The sequence below is a fragment of the Acinonyx jubatus genome, chromosome B1, assembly GCF_027475565.1.
Source record: "Acinonyx jubatus isolate Ajub_Pintada_27869175 chromosome B1, VMU_Ajub_asm_v1.0, whole genome shotgun sequence".
NCBI classification, from domain to species: Eukaryota; Metazoa; Chordata; class Mammalia; order Carnivora; family Felidae; genus Acinonyx; species Acinonyx jubatus.
This window is the reverse complement of record NC_069382.1, coordinates 199,439,583-199,460,148: the sequence shown is the minus strand read 5'-3', so window position 1 is coordinate 199,460,148 and position 20,566 is coordinate 199,439,583. Positions and strand designations below refer to the sequence as shown.

At 48.3% G+C, this 20,566-nt stretch overlaps 1 protein-coding gene across 3 annotated transcripts in view; it reads left to right on the top strand.

Moving 5' to 3' along the window:
• Positions 1 to 20,566, top strand: part of HTT (huntingtin) — a 145,984-nt gene that overhangs the window by 78,747 nt on the left and 46,671 nt on the right. For all 3 annotated transcript variants that reach the window (XM_027071080.2, XM_027071023.2, XM_027071126.2), the window contains 7 exons: positions 250 to 305; positions 2,160 to 2,308; positions 4,657 to 4,793; positions 6,520 to 6,636; positions 10,207 to 10,329; positions 10,621 to 10,856; positions 11,955 to 12,097. In XM_027071080.2, coding sequence (XP_026926881.2) covers positions 250 to 305; positions 2,160 to 2,308; positions 4,657 to 4,793; positions 6,520 to 6,636; positions 10,207 to 10,329; positions 10,621 to 10,856; positions 11,955 to 12,097 — 961 coding nt within the window. The remainder of the gene's footprint in view (positions 1 to 249; positions 306 to 2,159; positions 2,309 to 4,656; positions 4,794 to 6,519; positions 6,637 to 10,206; positions 10,330 to 10,620; positions 10,857 to 11,954; positions 12,098 to 20,566) is intronic.

Sequence of the window (20,566 nt, the reverse complement as noted above, 5' to 3'; positions counted from 1 at the left end):
CTTTTCTGTGCTGCTCGGCGTTTCCTGTTTCTCTAGGGCTCTCACCCCCTGGTTCAGTAAATGTACTTACGGGATTTCTGGAAGTGTCCTGAGCTATCCCGTCTCACAGAATACCTCTGAGTTCTTGTATACAGACACATTTGTCTGCTGTCGGGAACTTGTTAAAAATTTACACAACTAAGTAGGAAGAAAAGTAACCTAGTTTGCACATTTTAATTATTGATGTGAAATTTTTATTTTCCTCTGTAGGTGTTTATTGGATTTGTGCTGAAGCAGTTCGAATACATTGAAGTAGGCCAGTTCAGGTAACAGCTTTTCGTTCTTTTAGATTTCTTGTCCTCATGACAGTTACATAGAATTTTAGATTGTTAAGATGAACATTTACTTTAAAGGATTGTTAAGCATTTTTGCCAAATATTGTTTTTTAAGTCAAACTCTGATCAACACGCTGTGTGTTCTTGTTTCTCTAAAAAATTAAGGAGTAAGTATCTCGAGACTTGTTTGGCAGTGGTTCTGCACCTGGGAATTACAGGTGTCAGTTTTCATGTCACATCTCAAAACATTTCATTGTGGTAGCGGGGCGCTAAACCAAATCTCGTCTGCCGGAGCATTAATTGTTTCAAACTTCTGAGAGAAAACACATTTTAGACCCGGCGGTCTTCAGCAGAGGTGATTATGACACACTTGACTTAGGTGACTTGCGGCTCTTCCTTGCCGGACCGTAAGGTTTGCTACTTTCTCCTACGGCACTTACGGCTGTGTGAGTGTAATGACCACGCGTTAGAATCGTTCGGTCTCCGAACTGCAGGTGACCCTTGAACAACGTGGGTTGTGGGGGCCGGCCCTGCGCCCTCAGAAATCCCGTTCAACCTGTGACTCTCACAAAGCTGACTACCACTGGTGACCAGAAGCCTTGCTGATCATGTAAATACTCGCTTACCACGTGTTCTGAGTGTTCTGTGTATTCTGACAAGCCAGCGAGCCAGAGAAAAGAGAACGTTGTTAAGAAAACCACGAGGAAGCTAACGTCCGTTTGTGGTATTGTACTGTGTTTATAGAAACCCCGCGTTTTATAACCTGCGTGGTTCGGGGCTCACCTGTCCTCAGTAGATAGGGACGCACGGAGAAGAAGGATGCATTCTCAGCATCCCTTGGGTCTAGACACCCGGTACTTTCTTCCTCCAGTTATGCGGCATCTTGACTGCATGATTTGAGACAAGTTGCCTTGTCTCCTTTGAGTCTCAGTTTCTTCAACTGAAATGAGAAGGGGCAGGAGGAGAAGTAAGAACATTGTACCTCTGGGCGTCCAGTGCTGTTGGGTGCTCTCCAGCGCTCTCACTTAGCTCTGCCCACCGCCAGCTGCCCACCCCCAGCACACCCTGTGGGAGCTGGCCCGCCTTGCCACGCCCCCAGCGTCTGTCCTCATCCTCCCCTTCCCCCTCTTCTCCCCCTCTTCTTCCCTCTTCTCTCCCCCCTCCTCTCCCTGCATCCTCCCATCTCCCCTTCCCTTCCCCCCTCCTTCCCTTCCCTTCTCCCCCTTCCTCCCCCTTCTCTCTCCTCATCCTCCCCTCCCCCTTTTTCCTCCTTCCCTTCCCCTCTCCCCTTTCCTCCCCCCTCCTCTTCCTTCATCCTCCCCTCCCCCCTTTCCTTCCCTCCTCTCTCCCCCCACCTCTCTCCTCATCCATCCCCCTTCTCCCCTCCTCTCTCCTCATCCTCTCCTCCCCCTTTCCCCTTCTTCCCTCCTTCTCTCCCCTCCCCCTGTCACTCTCCCCTTCCTCTCCCTTCCCCTTCCCCCTTTTCTTTCCTCCTCTCTCCTCATTCTCCCCTCCGTCCCTCCCCCTCTGCCTCTCCCCTCTCCCCCCGTCATGCTTCCTCTTCCTCTCCTCATACTCCCCCCACCTCCTTTCCCTCCTCCTCTCTCCTTCTCTCCCTTCTCCTTCCCCTCACTCTTCCTCCTCTTCTCCCCTCCTCTTTCCGAATTTTCTGCACCTCCCTCTCCCTTTTCCCTCATTCTCACCACTTGCTTCCCTCCTTCCCCTGGCTCTCTCCCTTTCTCTTTTGCTCTCTCTTAACTTGGAATCATGAGTAATTTCATGTTTATATTGATTATGTGTCATAATTTTAGAAGGAAGCATCTAAACAGATGTTTTTGTTTCTAGGGAATCAGAGGCAATTATTCCAAACATCTTTTTCTTCCTGGTATTACTGTCTTACGAGCGCTATCATTCAAAACAGATCATTGGAATCCCTAAAATCATTCAGCTCTGTGACGGCATCATGGCCAGCGGGAGGAAGGCTGTGACACATGGTAACGGGACAGCCCTTTCACGGTGACCTTCAGTACTGATGTGCTCGACGGTGCTAGTCTTCATCACTCCAGCTTCTGGCTGTGTCCACTGCTGCTCTGTGTGTGTGTGTGGGTGCAGTGCGCATGTGTGTGTGCGTGTGCACGCTGCTTAGAGATGCCGCAGAAGGGACAGAGCAGACCTACTGTCAGGAGCTTGTGACCTCCTGACCTAAGAATACAGGAAACAGTAGGGCGATCTAAGGCACAGATAGAATCTGACATAGATGCTCTTGTCTAATTACGTGAAACACAAAAACCCGAGAAATCCAACTTCTGTGAGGACCCTGATGCTGGAGGGAGTGGCTTGGCCTTGGAGCAGGACCTTCCGTTCTGCCTGGTTATCCTGTAGAGGCGAGTGAGGACCACAGAAGATGGTCAGCGGCTCAAGCAGCCTCCTTCACCTGGGCAGTGAGGCTGTGGTTTTCAGAATAAACTTGGGGTGCCTGGGTAGCTCAGTCAGTTGTGTCTGACTTCGGCTCAGGTCATGATCTCACGGTTTGTGAGTTCAAGTCCCACATTGGGCTCTGCTGACAGCTCGGAGCCTGGAGCCTGCTTCGGAGTCTGCGTCTCCCTCTTTCTCTGCTCCTCCCCTGCTTGTGCTCTGTTTTCTCTCTCTCAAAAATAAACATTTAAAATTTTTTTTGAAAAAAGAATAAACTGTAAACCTTCTCTTAACTTTTTATTGTTATTATTTTTTTAATGTTTATTTTTGAGAGAGAGAGGGAGGGAGGGACGGACGGAGTGTGAGCAGGGGAGGGCAGAGAGAGAGGGAGACCCAGAATCCGAAGCAGGTTCCACGCTCCAAGCTGTCAGCACAGAGCCGGACATGGGGCTCAAACCCAAGAATCGCAAGATCGTGACCTGAGCCAAAGTCGGACGCTTGACCGACTGAGCCACCCAGGGGTCCCCTCTTTGAATTTTTTAAACTGATCTTGCAGCATTTTCCTGTTGACTCCTCCCTGGCTCCGTTGTCAGGAATCAGTAGACTTTTGAACTTTGGCAGGGGTATGTCCTAGGACCTCTGCAGAGCCCAGATGTGAGAAGGGCGCTGTGGCATGCAGCGTTCTCTGTGTTCCCTGTTCTGTGCACTTGCGGTAAAGCAGGTGATTTGTTGACGGGCAGGGACTCCATGCCATCTGATTTCCATAGTCGCTGGAGTCACTTTTGCAGTGGCCTTGCGAGGGCCAAGATTCACACCTCAGCAAAAGTTCACACTTGTACACTTTGGGAATTGGGGTTCCTGGTGCAAATGTCAAATAGAGGGATGACTAAGCCTTCCTAGATTAGAGAGTCTTTGGATGGACAGTCAGTGGGCAACCAAACCCTAGTATTTTGTCTGGAAAGCTGGTCATCTGTAGAAAAGTCAGTAACTATGCTGTGTGTGTGGCACTGGGTTGCATGTGCCGTGTGTATGTGGCCCTGGGGGTGGGCATGCCTTTGTGTGTGTGGCATTGGCAGGCAGTGCCTTGCAGTGACATTGGTGACAGGATCGGGCCACCCCCTTCCCAGTGAAAGACATTTCGGAGAAAGTTGTTCATGTAGTGGTGATAGACTAAGGAATCTACTTTGCTATTTTCGATAAGACAGGACTGGGGGGAAGGGCTTTATCTACTGATAGTGAGTTTATTACTTAAAATAGCATAGAAATCTGATACTCTATAAATATTTTCTGCTGAAGAACACAGTCATCGTTTCAGGTAAATCTTTAGGTAGATGAAGCATTAGAACAGGATGTTGATATTTGAGTTAGTTTGACGATTTTAGTTTGAATTTGACTTTTGAATTTGTGATTCTTTTTGTCAGATCTGATGTTACATCACGGAAAGCCTAGGTGTATTTTTTTTAAGATTTCACAAAATCATCAGTAAGTGTTCAAGGAAGAGCTATGGCCTCCATGACGGTATACGGATAATTCATAGCACTCGCTGATAAGCTGAATTTATCCTTTATCATAAGCCACGTATGGATTAGGGTTTTCTTTATTTATTGAATTGAAAAAAGTTATTAATGTTTTATTTATTTTTGAGAGAGAAGGAGACAGAGCGTTAGCAGGGGAGGGGCAGAGAGAGAGGGAGACACAGAATCCGAAGCGGGCTCCAGGCTCCGAGCTGTCAGCACAAAGCTTGACGTAGGGCTTGAACCCGTGAATCATGAGATCCCGACCCGAGCCCAAGTCAGATGCTTAACTGAGCCACCCAGGCACCCCTAGGGTTTTCTTGTGTTTTGGACATGTTTGGGAGGTGTCGAGCTCTGTCTGCAAGTGTAAACGTCGCGTGATGCCTCCTGAGCCTGCCTTTCTGTGCCCACAGCCATACCGGCTCTACAGCCGATAGTCCATGACCTGTTCGTACTGAGAGGAGCCAATAAAGCTGATGCAGGAAAAGAGCTTGAAACCCAGAAAGAAGTGGTGGTGTCCATGCTGCTGAGACTCATCCAGTACCATCAGGTAAGGGGTGGGGGGGGGCACTCGCTGGCACTGCAGACGCAGCAGGAAATGTCCTGTGGCCCACTGTCCGCCAATTAGTGGGTGTTCCTTCGTGCCACCCTGGGCTCTGGGGTTGGGGAGATGCCAGAGAGTGGTAGGCTTGCTGGGACTTGGTATTTAAAGCCGTACAGCCACTTGGGGAGGTCACCTGCCACCTGGCTGACAGTCACGGGGTCATTCAAGGGCGTAAATATGTTGGAAACCCTGTTTTCCAACATGACCAAGAATCAGTTACCTGACATTGACCGAAATGATAGAATTCTAAAAAATGATTTTAAAAATATCGCATCTGAAATAATGTAAAGACCTCATTTGTACATCTCTTTACCACCTGTCGATGTAGGTAAGGCCAGGGTCTTTTCCTCTGTGCTGGTTGTGGTTTAGTTTTCCTTAAGGTGGAGCAGGAATTTCAGGCCGTTTGGGGCGGCCTGAGTGCAGAGGTCTGGCCTCTCCCGTGACCCCGTTCTTAGCTTGCCTGGCCTTCAGAATTTTTGTCAGGCTATTGGTCTTTGAATCTGAAAGTCATAAGCTTCTCTCATGGAAGCACTTTCTTCCGTGCATTCTCGTCTCGGTGACTCTTTGTAATATTGACTGAAATCCCGTGATCATGATGTAAAGCACCAAGCACGACGGGTTGGAGGGAGGCCTAGAGAGTGGCCCGTCAGCCACACGTGCTCGGGGAGCTTTCCCGCCTTTTGAGAGGACAGAGGATCGGGTAGCCTTGCTGAGGAGAGTCTACACGGGGTGCACACTCCCCTCTTGGGGGAGACGGGCTGCCAGGACCCTTGAGTGGAGAGGCAGCTGTGGAGAGTGGGCCTCAGTGGGCGCATCTCTCTTTATGGCGCTTGTGTAGACCAGGGTGACAGGTGTTTTCTATCAACAAGCAGGTGACAGGTATTTTCAGTGTTGTAGACTGAAACACCTCACTTCAGCTGCTGTGGACGATGTCCCGGCCGGTGCGGTCATGAAGTGTGCGGCTGTGTGCCGATAAAACTGTATTTACAAAAACAGGCTTTTAGATGTCTCTGCTCAGAACTGGTGCTCGACCAGTTACGATGTGGATAACTCTCCTGAAGGTAAGTACTACTTGGTAGGAGATTCCCTTTCTTAAAGAGCACCAAGTCGGGGCGCCTGGGTGGCTCAGTCGGTGAAGCGTCCGACTTCGGCTCAGGTCATGATCTCGCGGTCTGTGAGTTCGAGCCCCGCGTCGAGCTCTGTGCTGACAGCTCGGAGCCTGGAGCCTGTTTCAGATTCTGTGTCTCGCTCTCTCTCTGACCCTCCCCCGTTCATGCTCTGTCTCTCTCTGTCTCAGAAATAAATAAACCTTAAAAAAAAAAAAAAAAAAAAAAGAGCACCAAGTTGAAATTAACGGACACAAAAGTCACGAGGCATCTGTAGAAATCTTAATCAAGGCTGCGTCTGTGTTTCTCCAAAAGTTTATATAAATTTTATTTTCTTTTTGTGCCTTTTCTCTGGTGGTGAAGCCTTGTAAGTTCCGTAGAAGCACAGGAGTACCGTGATGGCGGGTGACTCCAACGAGCGTGCAGCTGAGCTGTGCCCCTTGCGCTTTCTTTCGGTGTCCCTCGTGTCGTGTGTCCCCGGGCCGGGGCTGCGTCGGGGGCAGCAGGCCCTCTCTGGGCCTCACGTGTCTTTGCACCCTGGAGTCTGACCCGCCTGCACCCCGCAGGTGCTGGAGATGTTCATCCTGGTCCTGCAGCAATGCCACAAGGAGAGCGAGGACAAGTGGAAGCGGCTGTCCCGGCAGATCGCCGACGTCATCCTCCCGATGTTGGCCAAGCAGCAGGTTTGTGCCCCGTCCGCGTCATTGCTGTGGGGTCATTGTGACACGTTTGTAAGTGGCAGCGCTGGTGACTGGCGTTTCATTGAATCAAAACGCGTTCGGCTTGCAATCCTTATCAGTGCCGGTCTCAGGGCAGGGATTTTCGTTTATTCTCAGTGACCACCTCAGGTTGCCTTTGTCTCCTGCTTCACAAGAGTGGAACCTGAGGCTCAGAGCTGTTATCTAGCCCGCCCAGGGGTGCACAGCTGGAGCGTGCCCAGGGCCGGGGCTGTGCCGGTCTGACTCCAGAGCCGTGTCCTTTCCTGTCCGGTGGTGCTGCCTCCCTCATTCTACTCACTGACCTTCAAGTGTTTGGTTTTCCTTATCGCTCATAAAGCAGTTTAGCAGTGGTCCATCGTTTAAGCAGAATTTCTGTGATCAAACGATGCGGTCAGTTATTTCCACAATGGAAGTGGAAAGATGATCTGGCTGTGCTGTACAGGATGGAGGCCGCCCGTCACACAGCTTCTGAGCCATGGCTGCCACCAGGCATCAGAGGGCGGGATGCCCTGCGCCCTTTGTAAACGGGGTGCTGGGGTGTCTCCGGGGGCGGCAGGGGAGTGTGCTGACACCCTCCAGGAGACGGCGGCTGTCAGCAGAGCTCTGGTCTTCAGCGCTCTGGATGCAGTCAGCAGATACCTGTTTGTTCATCTTGACTGTCTCCGCCAAGGAAGCAGGTAGTCCGGGTAACGTGCGGTGTTCCTGGCTCCTGGCAGTTGGTGCAAATGTGCAGACACGCCGTGGCAGTAGTTACGGTCTTCAGAGCTTTGGCCCCATTCTCGTTTCCTAGTGGGCCTGTCATCCTGGCGTGCTGAAGCCAGTCAGAGGGAGGGAGTCTTGGCTTCTGATGGCGCTGACTGATGGCAGTTTTAATGAATTGGGTGTTTTAACGTGGTCCTGGATTCCTTGCCCGTGGATCTATATTTTTAGAATAGCACTCCAGAAACTTTCTTCCGGTCTCTTACTCGCCATGTGCACGATCTAAGGAAGGTGGAGGTTGGAGGTGGGACGCCTGGTAAACGTCCACCATGGAACCGCATGCGAGCACGTCCGAGTGAGCGCCCACCGGGTGGCTGAGCACAGGTGCACCTTCCCTGCGGAAGTCCCTCAGTCCCCGCGGCAGACGTAGACGTGAGCCGCGCCCGTGAAAAGCCTGCCCTCTTGGAGTGACAGTTTTATTGGCTGGAGATGGAGGTGACAGACATCAGGAAGTAGATTAGTCATGTGTAAAACCAGATGACAGCAGGGACTGTAGGGAAAGCCGAGGAGAGGTGGGTGTGTCAGGGCGGGGCTGCGTTGCTAAGTTTGTATAAACTTGACCGGGTTAGAACTTTTTAGGCTCATCATCAGTGAAGACCCTGAGGTGGGAGCCTGCCCAGTAGGTTCAAAGAACGTGGAGAGACCATACGGGTGGAACAGAGTGTTCGTGCGGAGCAGGGAAGGCAGCAAGGGTCTGGGGGTTGGGTGGGCCTCTCCGGCCAGTGTGGGGGGCTTGGGGAGGCCCGTAGAGGGTTTGGTACAAACAAGTGGCCTGGTACGATTTGAGAGCTGAGGCAGCCTCAGGACGGGCGTGAGGGCAGAGCAGGGGGACCCGCCTAAGGCACGGAGGTGGCGTGCACCAGGAGGGCGAATGGAGTGGCGAGCAGTAGCCACCTGCTGGACACAGGGTGCAAGCAGAAGCAGTAAGCTTTGCGGCTTCTGTGTCGATGTGAGGAGGGAGGCACGTCGGGGAGGTGAGGAGGAGAGGAGATCCTGGTCTGGGTGTGTGCAGCCGGCATACCCAGGAGGCACCGGAGGAGGCTGAGGTAGGCATTTGGGCGTCCGAGTCTGCAGCTGTACAGACGGAACTGGCCAGGAGGTGGATGTCGGGATGGGAAGAGATCACCATGGGACCCGTGCAGATGGGGAGGAGAAGGCCAAGCTCTGAGCTTAGGGGCCAGAGAGGTGAGGACGAGTCCGTGGAGGAGGTGGGGAAGGAAGCGTGGGCAGGGTGGGGGGTGGCGTTGTTAAAACCAAGGAAGGAAGGCATTTTGTGGAGAAAAGAGGGGTCAGCTTTGGGCTGCTCATAGGCCCAGCAAATGAGCTGGGAGCTGACCCTGCATTTGGCAGGCTGGAAGCCACCAGGGAGCAGTTGGCGGGGGTGGAGGGCGCAGAAGCGTGGCTCAGGGGTGTTGGTGGAGAGGCACGGGGAAGAGGCTGAGAAGGAATAGATGTGGGGTGGCAGCTAGAGGCGGAAGGAGGGGTCAGGGCCTGGGCCTGGGCCTCACTGGGGGTGAAAGTGGAGGGGGAGTTCCCCTCACAGGGCACACTGGGGTCGCCTGGTGTGGGCCCGGTGCACTCCTCCTGAGGACCCAGAAGAGAAGGAGCTGGTGGCAGGTGTAGGCCTGGTGGAAGGAATGGGGGTTGCAGAAGCTCTCAGGATGGTCTCCTTACCGGGGGGGGGGGGCATGTGAGAACAGCGCGTGTCTGCATCCATGTTTACTGGGTCTGGACACGCTCTTAGTGATGAGCATTAGGAAGGCAGCAGTTGAACACGTTTTGGTAGAACCTTAGCTTGGAATATTTTGCATCTGTTAAAAATGTTAGATTTTAAAACCTGTTGCCTCGGGAGTTTTCCGTTACGATTTTAAGGGAAAAAAGCCGAGACATTTATAACATGATTTTTCAAAACAACTTAAAAATCTCTAGGTGTGTGTGGATACGTGATCGTAGGAACATGGGGGAAGTTAAAGAGAAGTACGTACAGTTGACCCCTGGACAGCACGGATTTGGGCTGCACAGGTGCACTACTTCCACGCGGATGTGTTTCTCTAAATACAGGACAATACTGCAGATGTGTTTCGTCTTCCTTGTGGTTTTCTTAATAACATTTTGTTTTATCTTACTGTATTGTGAGAATACCACACATAATACATGTATGTAGCACGTGCCACTCAACTGTTTTCGTTATTGGCCAGCCTTCTGGTCAGCAGCAGGCTGTTAGTCGTTCAGTTTGGGGGGAGTCGGAAGTTACACACGAATTTTCAACAGTGTTGGGGGTGGGTGCGTTTGACCCCTGCGTTGTTCAAAAGTTAACTGTACACCAGCTTGTTAAAGTTTGTTACAGCTGGCCGAGTAGGGATGAGGTGCAGGTAAAGCAAAGAAGGAAAGAGAGCGTGTGTGACACCCCGCTTCGCTAAATGACATGTGCACAGAGAGCCGCACTGGAGACTCGTCCCAGAACGCGGGCGGGGATTGTCCCAGAGAGGTGCCGTTCCAGCCGGCTTTTCCATACTTTTAAATCTTTGAATGTTGACAGAAAATGTACGTTGTTTATGTAATAAAGACCTAAATGAAAAAAAGGTTGCCCTTGTGAAAAAACTTCAGCAGCTGCAGTGTCCTAAAAGCTGTTTGCTTGCTTCACGTCTAACGTGAGGACGTATGTAAGTGCAGGGGTGGTAAGGGCATTTGACCTTGAGGTACCTAACTTGAAGTAGAAATGTTAACATTTTTGTGGGCTTACGGGAAAACTTTTGTGATGTTTGATTGCAACAGATGCACATTGATTCTCACGAAGCCCTTGGCGTGTTAAATACTTTATTTGAGATTCTGGCCCCTTCCTCCCTCCGTCCCGTGGACATGCTTTTACGGAGTATGTTCGTCACTCCAGACACAATGGTGAGTAGCCCGCGTCGTGACGGCATCTTAGATTCATTCGTCACCGTGTGGCACGGTGGTTCGTCAGCTGCCTGCGGGCCCTGTGGGGCCGTGGCGGGGCCAAGAATTTGCATTTTAAACAGGTTCCCAGATGGTGTTGATGTTCTTATCTGGGACCGCACTTTTGAACTAATGATAACTTATTAGCTTTATTGATAGAATGGCAAATAGGGGTGATTTTCATTCATGAAACTGGCAATTAGGAAAAATTTAATTTTCTTTTTCCTTTATAACTTATTTTCTTTCTTTTAGGCACCTGTGAGCACTGTTCAGCTGTGGATATCAGGAATCCTAGCCATTTTGAGGGTTCTCATTTCCCAGTCAACTGAAGACATTGTTCTTTCTCGTATTCAGGAGCTCTCTTTCTCTCCATATTTAATCTCCTGTCCAATAATTAATAGGCTAAGAGAGGGGGACAGTACTTCGACACCAGAAGAACACAGTGAAGGGAGACAAATGAAGAGCTTGCCGGAAGAAACATTTTCAAGGTATGCTCTCTGTCTGTGCCTTTAACCAGCCCGTGGCCTACGGCCCATCCATAAGTCTTCGGTCACTCCTGGTCTCACTTCAGCGCTGCGAGTGGGGTAAAGAGGTCCGTGTGGGTGTGCTTGCTCTGGCCCTTGTGCCTCATCTGTGGCCCTGGGTCCATGTCTCTCCTGCATCTCGGTCACATCCCGTCTCATGTCCTCGTTAAAGACCACACTGTGGCTCACCATGGCGGTGGGCACTGAGGGCCCGCCTGCCCCCTGTGCTGGCAGTGAGGGTGGGTGTTGCCTGAAGAGAATTTAAAAAGCTAAGAAGACCCACTAAAAGTCAGTCTCCTTTTTATTCTCACGTGTGTTCGCCATTCTAAACACAGTCATAAAATCCTCCTTCCTGGCAGCGTGACCGTTCCCACGTACTCCCCTTGTTGTACTTGTGGCATCGTGTCTACCCTCACAGATTATTTGGAACCTCCTTGAGGGCAGTGATCACAAGTCAGGGCCAGTAATGCATGTTATCTAGAGAAGCGTGTGTCCACTTCTTCTGGATTCCGGGTGCTCAGTAAGGTAGAGCTGGCAAGATGTCCAGTGAGCGTGGTTTGTGCTGACGTGCTCCTTCTAGGCAGGTCCTCGTAACGTCCACTTAGCTGCCCCTTCACTGGTCGTCCGCGGAGATGCCTGTGCGTTTGTGGAGGTAAATCCAGTAAACCTGCTTGACACCCTCTTGGTTGCAAGTTCAACCGGGTGGCCTGTGGCTCCCTCTGCTACGTTTAAGCAGGTGGCTAAAATGGATGAAACATTAAATTCCTACAGCAGGTTGCCGGCTTCTATTTCTGGGATACTTTCTGGTTTGCAGAGCTTTAAAGAAACACTGCATGTCATTTTATCCTAACAGTCCTGAAGTTATATATGTGTCCTGCCATCTCATAAATGAGGAAGGTGATGTGCAGAGAGGGAGGGTGACTTAATCCAAAGGGATGGTACTAAATGTTACACTTTGTTCACTTCACTTCTGTCTTTACTCCCCCCGTGTCTACTGTATGTCACATAAGTGCTCTGTAACAGTCACCTAATTCGCCATCACATTTTCCCCTTTCTTTGAAGATTTCTACTACAACTAGTTGGCATTCTTTTGGAGGATATTGTTACAAAGCAGCTCAAAGTGGAAATGAGTGAACAGCAACATACTTTCTACTGCCAAGAACTGGGCACTCTGCTGATGTGTCTCATCCACATCTTCAAGTCTGGTAGGTGCCTCAGACCGACCTTCGTAGAGCATCTGTGCGGTCCCTGTCCTGCACCAGGCACTCTCGGGGGCAGGAACTTGGCTGCCTGGTGCAAGCTCTGCCCTGCTCACTGTGCACTGGAAGATGTTTGGTTGGTGAAAAAAATAAACCAGAGGGCTTCCTCCTCTTTTAAAAATTTGGAGGCCCGAGATCTTTTTGTACCTTTACATACGATTGTGAAGTAAAAAGGACAATGACCCCAAGAGAGAAGTCACAAGATGGCAGCCATGCAGTTTGCATAGGAAGCAGCCGATCCATAGTAGGACAGTCAGCGTGCTCCAAGAGAAAATGGGTGTTTTCAAGAAGAATGCCTTGATTTAGATTGAATGAGTGGGAAGCTGGAACACTTGAGTTACAGGGTACCGCCATATCTTTTTTCTCTTAGTAGGAAAAACAAGAGGCAATTGTAATCTCTAGGAAACATAAGTAACATGACCAAGGACCTATAAAAAGAAATGCCATCCTTTTAGGTTTCTTGGCTTTGTTGGGAACTATATTCATGTAATCAATCATAATATAAATGCTGTTTCAGTTTTCAGGTTTTTTTTTTTTTAATATGAAATTTATTGTCCAATTGGTTTCCTCAGTTTTTAGTTTTATAGTCAATGTATGAGTAAAACATTGAAAACTTACTTAACTGTAGTTTCAGAACAGAATGAAAATGTTTTTATTTCTGAGAAAAATAAAAGGGAAACTAACTTAATTTGGGAGTGGAAGGACGAGGTGGAGGGATGGAAGGGTCACTAATCTCCTCTCACATTGTTGGGGTTCTATAGTCATGTCTAAAGTTGACCCAACTGTAGCAGGATTCTCGCAGAGTCGTGACAGTGAGGCTTTTTTTTTTTTTTCAGGAAGCAACTTTATTCCTGCTGGCACCGCTCAGTTGAGTTTGTACCCAAAGAATTGAGTCCCGAATGCCATGTGGCATAGTTTTTTATATATTTTTTACTTCTTTGTCTCCCATATGTGGTAACGCATAAACATGTGGTCTGGTTAAGCAGTCTCATGTTACAAGGTCGTGAGGGATGTTGGTCACGTAGGCGTAAAGTCAGGTTGCCTTGAGGTCTTTTTCTTTAGGGAGGGGCCCTACCATATTCCCCCCTTTGGTGCTTGGATCCCTCTATTTTGGGTCAAAGAGCATCATCTTGGTTTGGAGGTTTATATTTTCATAACATCGTTACACAAGTGGCCGTCTTTTTTTTTTTTTTTTTTTTTGAATTATGGCCTCAATGAGACTGGAGGCAGACTGTACAACCAGGGGAGCTAAGCAGGGTAGGCTTAAGCAACCTCTCAGAATTAGGAGGAGAATTTCTATGAGAGTTCTGAATCCCCTGAAAGTTGAAAACCATTCTCCAAATAACTTCCTGGGGTTTTAACCGTTCCAGGTCTGGGCAGGGACATGAGCAATCCTTTTTATTTGATTTGTGATTTCTTTTATGACTTTTTTCTCATTATCTACGTGTAGGCGGCAGTTGCTTAGGTTAAACGTTTTACAAACTTTTTTCTCAGAAGGAAGTAGGTGATCTGAGACCAAGCGATTTTGATAGCATGGCACATTTTGGTTTCTTGTTCGGCAAGTAAGTTTAGAGCTCTGGCAGTTTTATTGGTTAACTGCTTGTAGTCTGACTATGCGGTTTAGCATGTAAATGGGAGCGTGGTAGCCCCAAGACGCGTCTTCTGCCCAGGTGGCAGGGCCATGATATTGGATTACAGGCTCAGGAGGCCATCATTTTTTGGTTGTCAAGGTGTAAGGCATGCTGCTTCCTTTGTTTCCCTGTTGCCACGCACTTGGACTCCCTGATGTCTCCCTCTGGTAAGTGGGAGCAGGAAGAAAGATGGATGAAGAGTTTCCAGCACACATGACCCTGACCAGCCTGCGGGAAGTACTATGTAGGCTGTCCTTCCACGTTATCTAGTGTAGTCCCCCTGGACCCGCCATTCGATGGCTGTGTTGACGTTGTCTCAGGCCTCTCGGAGATGAGAGAAGTTAGATAAGGGGTGGGGATCTGGTTCGAGGTGATCTGGGGTCCCCCACCATTGAGTTTTTTGGGCAGTTGAATTATAAAATCTTTGGCCTGGGCATGTTAAGTTTTTAACAGAGATGACGATGAACTTTTTTCCCACTGGGCAAGACAGTTTTTCTCCAATAATTGAGCTTTTGAGAAGCCAAACCCCGATAGTAGGACTGGGATATTTTGTTTTACTATAAGGTTTGTGGGGATCTAATTTTCTAGTCTCTTATCACCATTGTTTTCCCGTGTTGGTACCCTATCCACAAAAGGAAGGTGAGTGTTAACAGAAACCTCTCACCACATTTCCAGCCAGCTGGGGCATACTCAGCCGATTCTGTGGCAAAGAGTAGAGCAGGAATCACAGTAATAGTGAGAAACAAGGCGTGACGGTGCCTCACAGCAAGGAAACATACAGAAAGTAAGGACAGTCTTTTGTTTTCATCGGACCGTCGATTCCTCTAGCTTCTGCCGTGCGTAGATCGGTCAGCTTCTGGAGTGGCTAAAGCAGGGCTGCAGTCTCCCGGAGGCTCTGGAGTTGCAGACTGCTTCTTCCGTATGGTCAGCTTGCATAGCACTGATGGATCAGGAATGCATTCCCAGTTTCGAGATGCTGGCTTCACTCTGCTGTAGTGAATCCAGGGACCCACGTCAGCTACCTTTACTGCAGTAGGGGTGGACACAATGACAGTGAACGGGACCCTCCAGAGGGATTTTAGGGGTTGGACATTCCACTCCTTTACCCATATTGCATCTCCTGGCTTAGAGGGGTGAGCGTCTGCGGTCAGACTCACAGGGAATCGCTCCCTGACCCGATGGTGTAAGGTGGTTAGGGTAGAGCCAATGGTCCACATCTGTTGTCTTACGGTTAGATTGTCTATCTCATTTAGATGCCCCCTTATGCCCTTGATAATGGGGGGAGGGTGCCCATACAGGATTTCATAAGGGGAGAACCCCATCTGCTCCTTCAGCCTCCTGCCTGCAGCTGCAGTCTGCCTCCCTGAAGGTCCCTTCTCTCTCCCTGCCTAATGTCAACCCTTTCCCTATTATTTCTCCGCTGGAACAGGGCCTGTAACTGCTGTTAGAGAGCAGGGTCGGTGACCACTCTGGCTTCTTCAGGCTGATAAGGGATAGTGTAGGGGTACAGCAGTTAGAGTCTACCCGAGGGTCAGTTCAGTGGCCCACAGCATGGTTTTACAGGAAGGCTGGCGGGCATGAGGCGGCATAAACATTAGCAGACACAAGGAGGAAAACCCAGGGTAAAGATTATACTGACCAACAAGGTGGCATCTTAAGATAACGTCTACAGTTTTCAAACCTGTCAAACAATCTAGGAGAGACCCTGACTTTGTATGTCGGGGAACCTTTCATAACCTAGGTGATAGAGAAGCAGGAGTGCAGTAAAAGTAACCAGTGGTGGCTCTGTTTCCAAGAGTTTGGTCCTAATTTAATTAAAAAAAATTTTTTTTAAGCATCTAATGCTTGTGAGGACTTATTTACAGTTTTGCTGAGTATAAGCAGACAGTCTGCTTTATTTTGAGGTATAAAACTTTCTCAAGAGCCAGGAGTTCTACCAAAGAAAGAGTCAAAGCAGCCATTTACCGTTATTAATTTGCAAAAGTTTAGGCAAGCCAAACCTGGGTATTACTCTATAAAACAGAACTTTTATTACTTTTTGTGTCTTTTTTGTCTGGCAGAAGAAAGTCTTTACTCAATTAGTAAAAACATCAATCCATACCAACAGATGTTGGAATTGCTTTGACCTTGGCATAGGAATGAAACCTAATTGTTAGTCTTTCCTGGGTGGCCTCCAGTTCCTTGACTGCCTGGGAGAGCAAGTTCGTGGTTGAAAGGATTGTTTCTAAGCCACACTTCACAGGCTGATACCATTTGCAGAACTGTCCTTGACAGATTTTTTTCAGTAAACATCCTTTGGGCCATTTGATAAGTCTTGTCCCTCCCTAAATGAAAGGCCTGATGCTGTGTTTTAATCATCTTTTAGTTCGGGGAGCTTGGTAATAGTGATTGCCCTGCTCTGTTTGTAACCATCCCAAGGGCCGGAGAGAGTGTCTAGGAGTCAGACCCCAGTTTTTTTGGAGGGGGGAGTAGGTGGGATTGAGTCTCCCCTACTCATTGATACAGCCGGCAAACTGTTTTCCTGAACCCTGGTGTCTACAACCTACAATATCCAGTAATTTCCAAAACTCACCTAATTGTTTATCTGTCCTGGAGTTGGTAGCACCATAGTCTCTAATTTAGTTATAATGTCTCTTTCTAGCAAGGGAGCAAGGCTCTCTGGCGTTATCAGGAAACAATGAGAAAAAAATCAAGTTTCCCCATATACCCCCCAGGGACTGAGAGAAAAATTTAGTTAGAAGTTTTCTGGAGAAGCCTCTAATTGTCATCCTGTGTTTGGATGGTTGGCCTGGAGTGGAAAGGACGACAGAAAAGGTAGCCCTGGTGTCAAGAAGGAAATCAAACAGTTTTCTTTCTATATTTAGAGTTACCTGAGGCTCTGGGTTTCTGATGGACACTTGGTTTTGGGGAGCCACCATGAAGATCCCCAGGCCCCGGTCAGTCCCTCCCAGGGACATTGGTTATCTGAGCCCTCACAGAGAGAGGTCCCCGTCCCCGAGGGCATTCAGATTCCCAGTGATTGTCTCCACATAAGGGGCGTGGCTTATGGGATTTTCATTTTGGTTGTCCCCTCGGAGGACATTCTCATTTTAGTGCTCCAAATGGCCATGTAAATGGCACTTGGTACCAGGACCTTGGGATATCCGGTCTGACATAGTACGTAAGGCCACAACTAAGGCCTCAGAGTTTTTTTTTAAGCCTCCTTTTCTGTTTTTGTTTGTTTGTCTTGTTTTGTTTTTTATTCTTATTTTTCTCTTGATCTTGGTTGTAATATATCCGCTTGGCAGCTTGTAAGAGCTCCTCCAGGATCCCTTCAAGGCCAACAGCCAATTTTTGCATTTTTTCTGAATATCTAGGGCTGGTTGAGTGACAAATTTGTCCTTTAAAATCATCTCAGCCTTATAGGTGTCAGGGGAGATAGCCATACATTTAGTGAGAGCCTCCCTCAACCTCTCCAAGAAGGCCATCGGGCTCTCATTTTGTGTTTGCGAAATACTGGCTAATTTTAGCATAATTTAAGGGCTAAATCTTAGATTTCCTTAATTTTTTTTCAAAACATCTGTCTCATTAAGGGTCTGATTTAACAAAAGCATTATATCTTTCTAGGTCAACTCAAAAACAAACGTAATATTTTGAAAAGTCTTTATATGCTTATCTGATCAGAAAATTTACCTGGATCTCCTTTTATCTGTCTTAAACCTTGTAATGTAAAGGTTTTTTCTTCTGGCATTCTAGCTCTTTGTAGGGGAAACATGCCTGTTACATTACGGGGAGGTCCTGGATAAGGTGGGTAGCAGGGAGCAGAATTGTATTTTTTTATATACATATATAAAGAGATTGAGGACCCGAGGAGGAGGAGGAGGTTGAGGTGGGAGACTTCCCTCCCTCCTTGTCTAGGTCTGTTTTGGATACAGGTAAGGGGCCCTTAATTGTGTCCCCTCCTGATTGCTGGACTTTAGAAAGGGTTGCCAGGAAACTAGGATCCACCTTACGTTGCTTAGTAATGCCTTGGTTGGGGAATTACCCACCTCTAGGAAAAAGGAAGAAGGGTGTCCCTCATCTCAATTTGCTACAGCTGGCCAGAGAAACCTCATCTCCTGGCCCCATGTTTTGGCTGGCTGTGCGACTGGCAGCCAGAAGCCCTGTCAATCTTGCGAGGTGCCGGGAGTAGTCATTCTTAGCCCATGCTTGACCCCGGGTCTGAGAGCTGGCCTGGTCTTTCCTGTTTTTCCTTACCCCTCCGTTTCCCGCCTGCAGGACCTTGGGGGTATGGACTGTGACCAAGCAAGACTTTTCATGGTTCTCGTAGGATGCGCTAATTTTATTTTGGCCCAGCGGTAAGTTACATATTGATTATTGGCTGTTGAGGCAGGGGGTTAAAGGGCCACAGTCAAGGCCTATTTCCCTGCCTTTCTCAACAATACCCACATAAATAGGTTTCAGCTATGAGGGCATCCCTCTTTGGCATACAGGGGGCCAGGTGTAGTAAAATGGCTCCCATGTATCTTAGTGAAAGCCCTTCATACATCGTCCCTCCCTCCTACGGCAGAGGCACCCAATCCTCTGCTGAACAGGAACAGCACAAATGTGGAGGATTTGGAGGCCGGCACCGAGGGTGCTGCCATCACCTTCTCAGCTTCTGGATCAAAGAAGGAGGAATTTTAATCTTAACCCAGCGTACTTTTAAAATCCTTTTATTTTAGCCTTAGTCCGTCTTGGCCACACATAAAATTTCTTTTTAAAGATTTCCCTTCACAAACCTTCTACGACTTTTCTTTGTATTAGATTTTGTCCCTAGCCATTCCTCTCCAAATAACCAGTCTCATTTAGGACAAAATTACTTTCTCTTACCTGTAACAAAAATATTTTTTTTATTTTTTATAACTTTTTTTATATCTCCTACTTTTTTTTTTTAATTTTTTTAATATTTATTTATTTTTGAGACAGAGAAAGAGCATGAATGGGGGAGGGTCAGAGAGAGGGAGACGCAGAATCTGAAGCAGGCTCCGGGCTCTAAGCTTTCAGCACAGAGCCCGACGCGGAGCTCGAACTCACGGACTGTGAGATCATGACCTGAGCCGAAGTCAGATGCTTAACTGACTGAGCCACCCAGGCGCCCCTGTGTCTCCTACTTTTTCACATACAGAGTTGGCTTTTCTTATTTTTATCAGTTTTAACTACATTTAGCAGATTTTTAACTCTTAGAAACCTTAGTCTCCAGTGAAAACTAGTAATCAGTTGTGAACTCTTGTTATATCAGAATTTTTTAGATGGCAAACTTATGAATCCACTAAGCATAAAGGATGTTTTCCCACAGATCCAAATGTCCTTAGTTTCTCTGCAGCAAGTCAGAAGCACAAACCTACATCTAGTCATTAGTGCTTTAGCCTCTTATCTCGTGAGATATGTAATTAATTTAATCTTAATTTATCACGGAAGCAAAACTTTAACGTTTTAGGTTACCAAAGACTTTGAAAGCTATCTTAACATTTACCCATGAAAACTTTGAGACAGACAAAATTAGCCATCATTTTAAGTCACCTTTTTGCTGACAAATTGCAACAGAGATGGCAAATTATTTGACCTTTAGAAAACCTCAGGAAGAAAAAAGTCTTATATATTTAATGCTGATAACTCTAGAGGTATGTCTATTTTAAACCAACAAACTTAAATCCATTTAAATGCCAAATATGTTCCGTCTGTGTCCATTTAAGAGTTAATCAATTTGTTCCCCACTGTCTGTTTTTGCCTGGGGCACCATTGGGGAATTTTGGCTTCGGTGGTCTTCCGCTCCCGACGTCTGGCGTGGGAGGAGAGGCTGATGATGCTCAAGCAGCCAGTTCTGCAGGCCGACCCCCAGGTGGAGTGGTCGGGGGGGGGGGGGGGGGCAGAAGAGAGGAGGTGCCAGCAGAAGGCAGAGAAAGAGAATTCCCAGTTTTAATTCTTGTCAGCTCAGACAGGGACAGACTCTAGGTTTCTTTTGTTTTGTTCTCCACCAGTGGGATTAGGCAGTGCATGTCCGTCCAGAGAAGACGGGGAATTTCCCCGAAACGAAAGGAGTTTTGGCAGCTGCTTGGGAATATTCCTTACAGTCCCCGTTCTGAGGTAGAATAGCCAGAGACAGTTGGCTCTAATTGTCACAGTCATTGACCCAGGAAATGAACAAGAGACAAGTCCCCACACAGAGTCACACGGCGACTCCAACCCGCCTCAGTCTCCCTGAGCTGGTTCCTGGGCCTCACGGGTTCCGTTGGTGCACGTGGGGTCCTCGCCCTGGTGCTCTGGGTGGGCTAGTCTGCTGTGGATCAAGCGGTCCGCTGGCACCTGGCAAGGGCTCCTCTCCTGGCGCCCCAAGGTTCGCACCCCCGGTGGCAAAGGAGGTGGAAAAGCACCATCTCCGACTCCCAGACGAGCCCCCAAGTAATGTAGCCGGATTCTCACACAGAGAGTCGTGACACCGAGGCTTCTCTTTCCAGGAAGAACTTTATTCCTGCCACACCGCTCAGTTGGGTTCGTATCCAAAGAACTGAGCCCCAAACACCGCATGATGTAGTTTTATATATATATTTTTTTACTTCTTTGTTTTCCATATATGGTCACACATAAACATGTAGTCTGATTAGCTGTTCTCATGTTACAAGGTCTTAAAGGATGTTGTCACGTACATGTCTAGTCAGGTTGTCTTGAGGTGTTTTCTCTTTCCTTAGGGAGGGGACCCTACCACACAACAAGGGGAGCCTGGGTGCCACAGTCATTTGAGCATCTGACTCTTGGTTTAGACTCA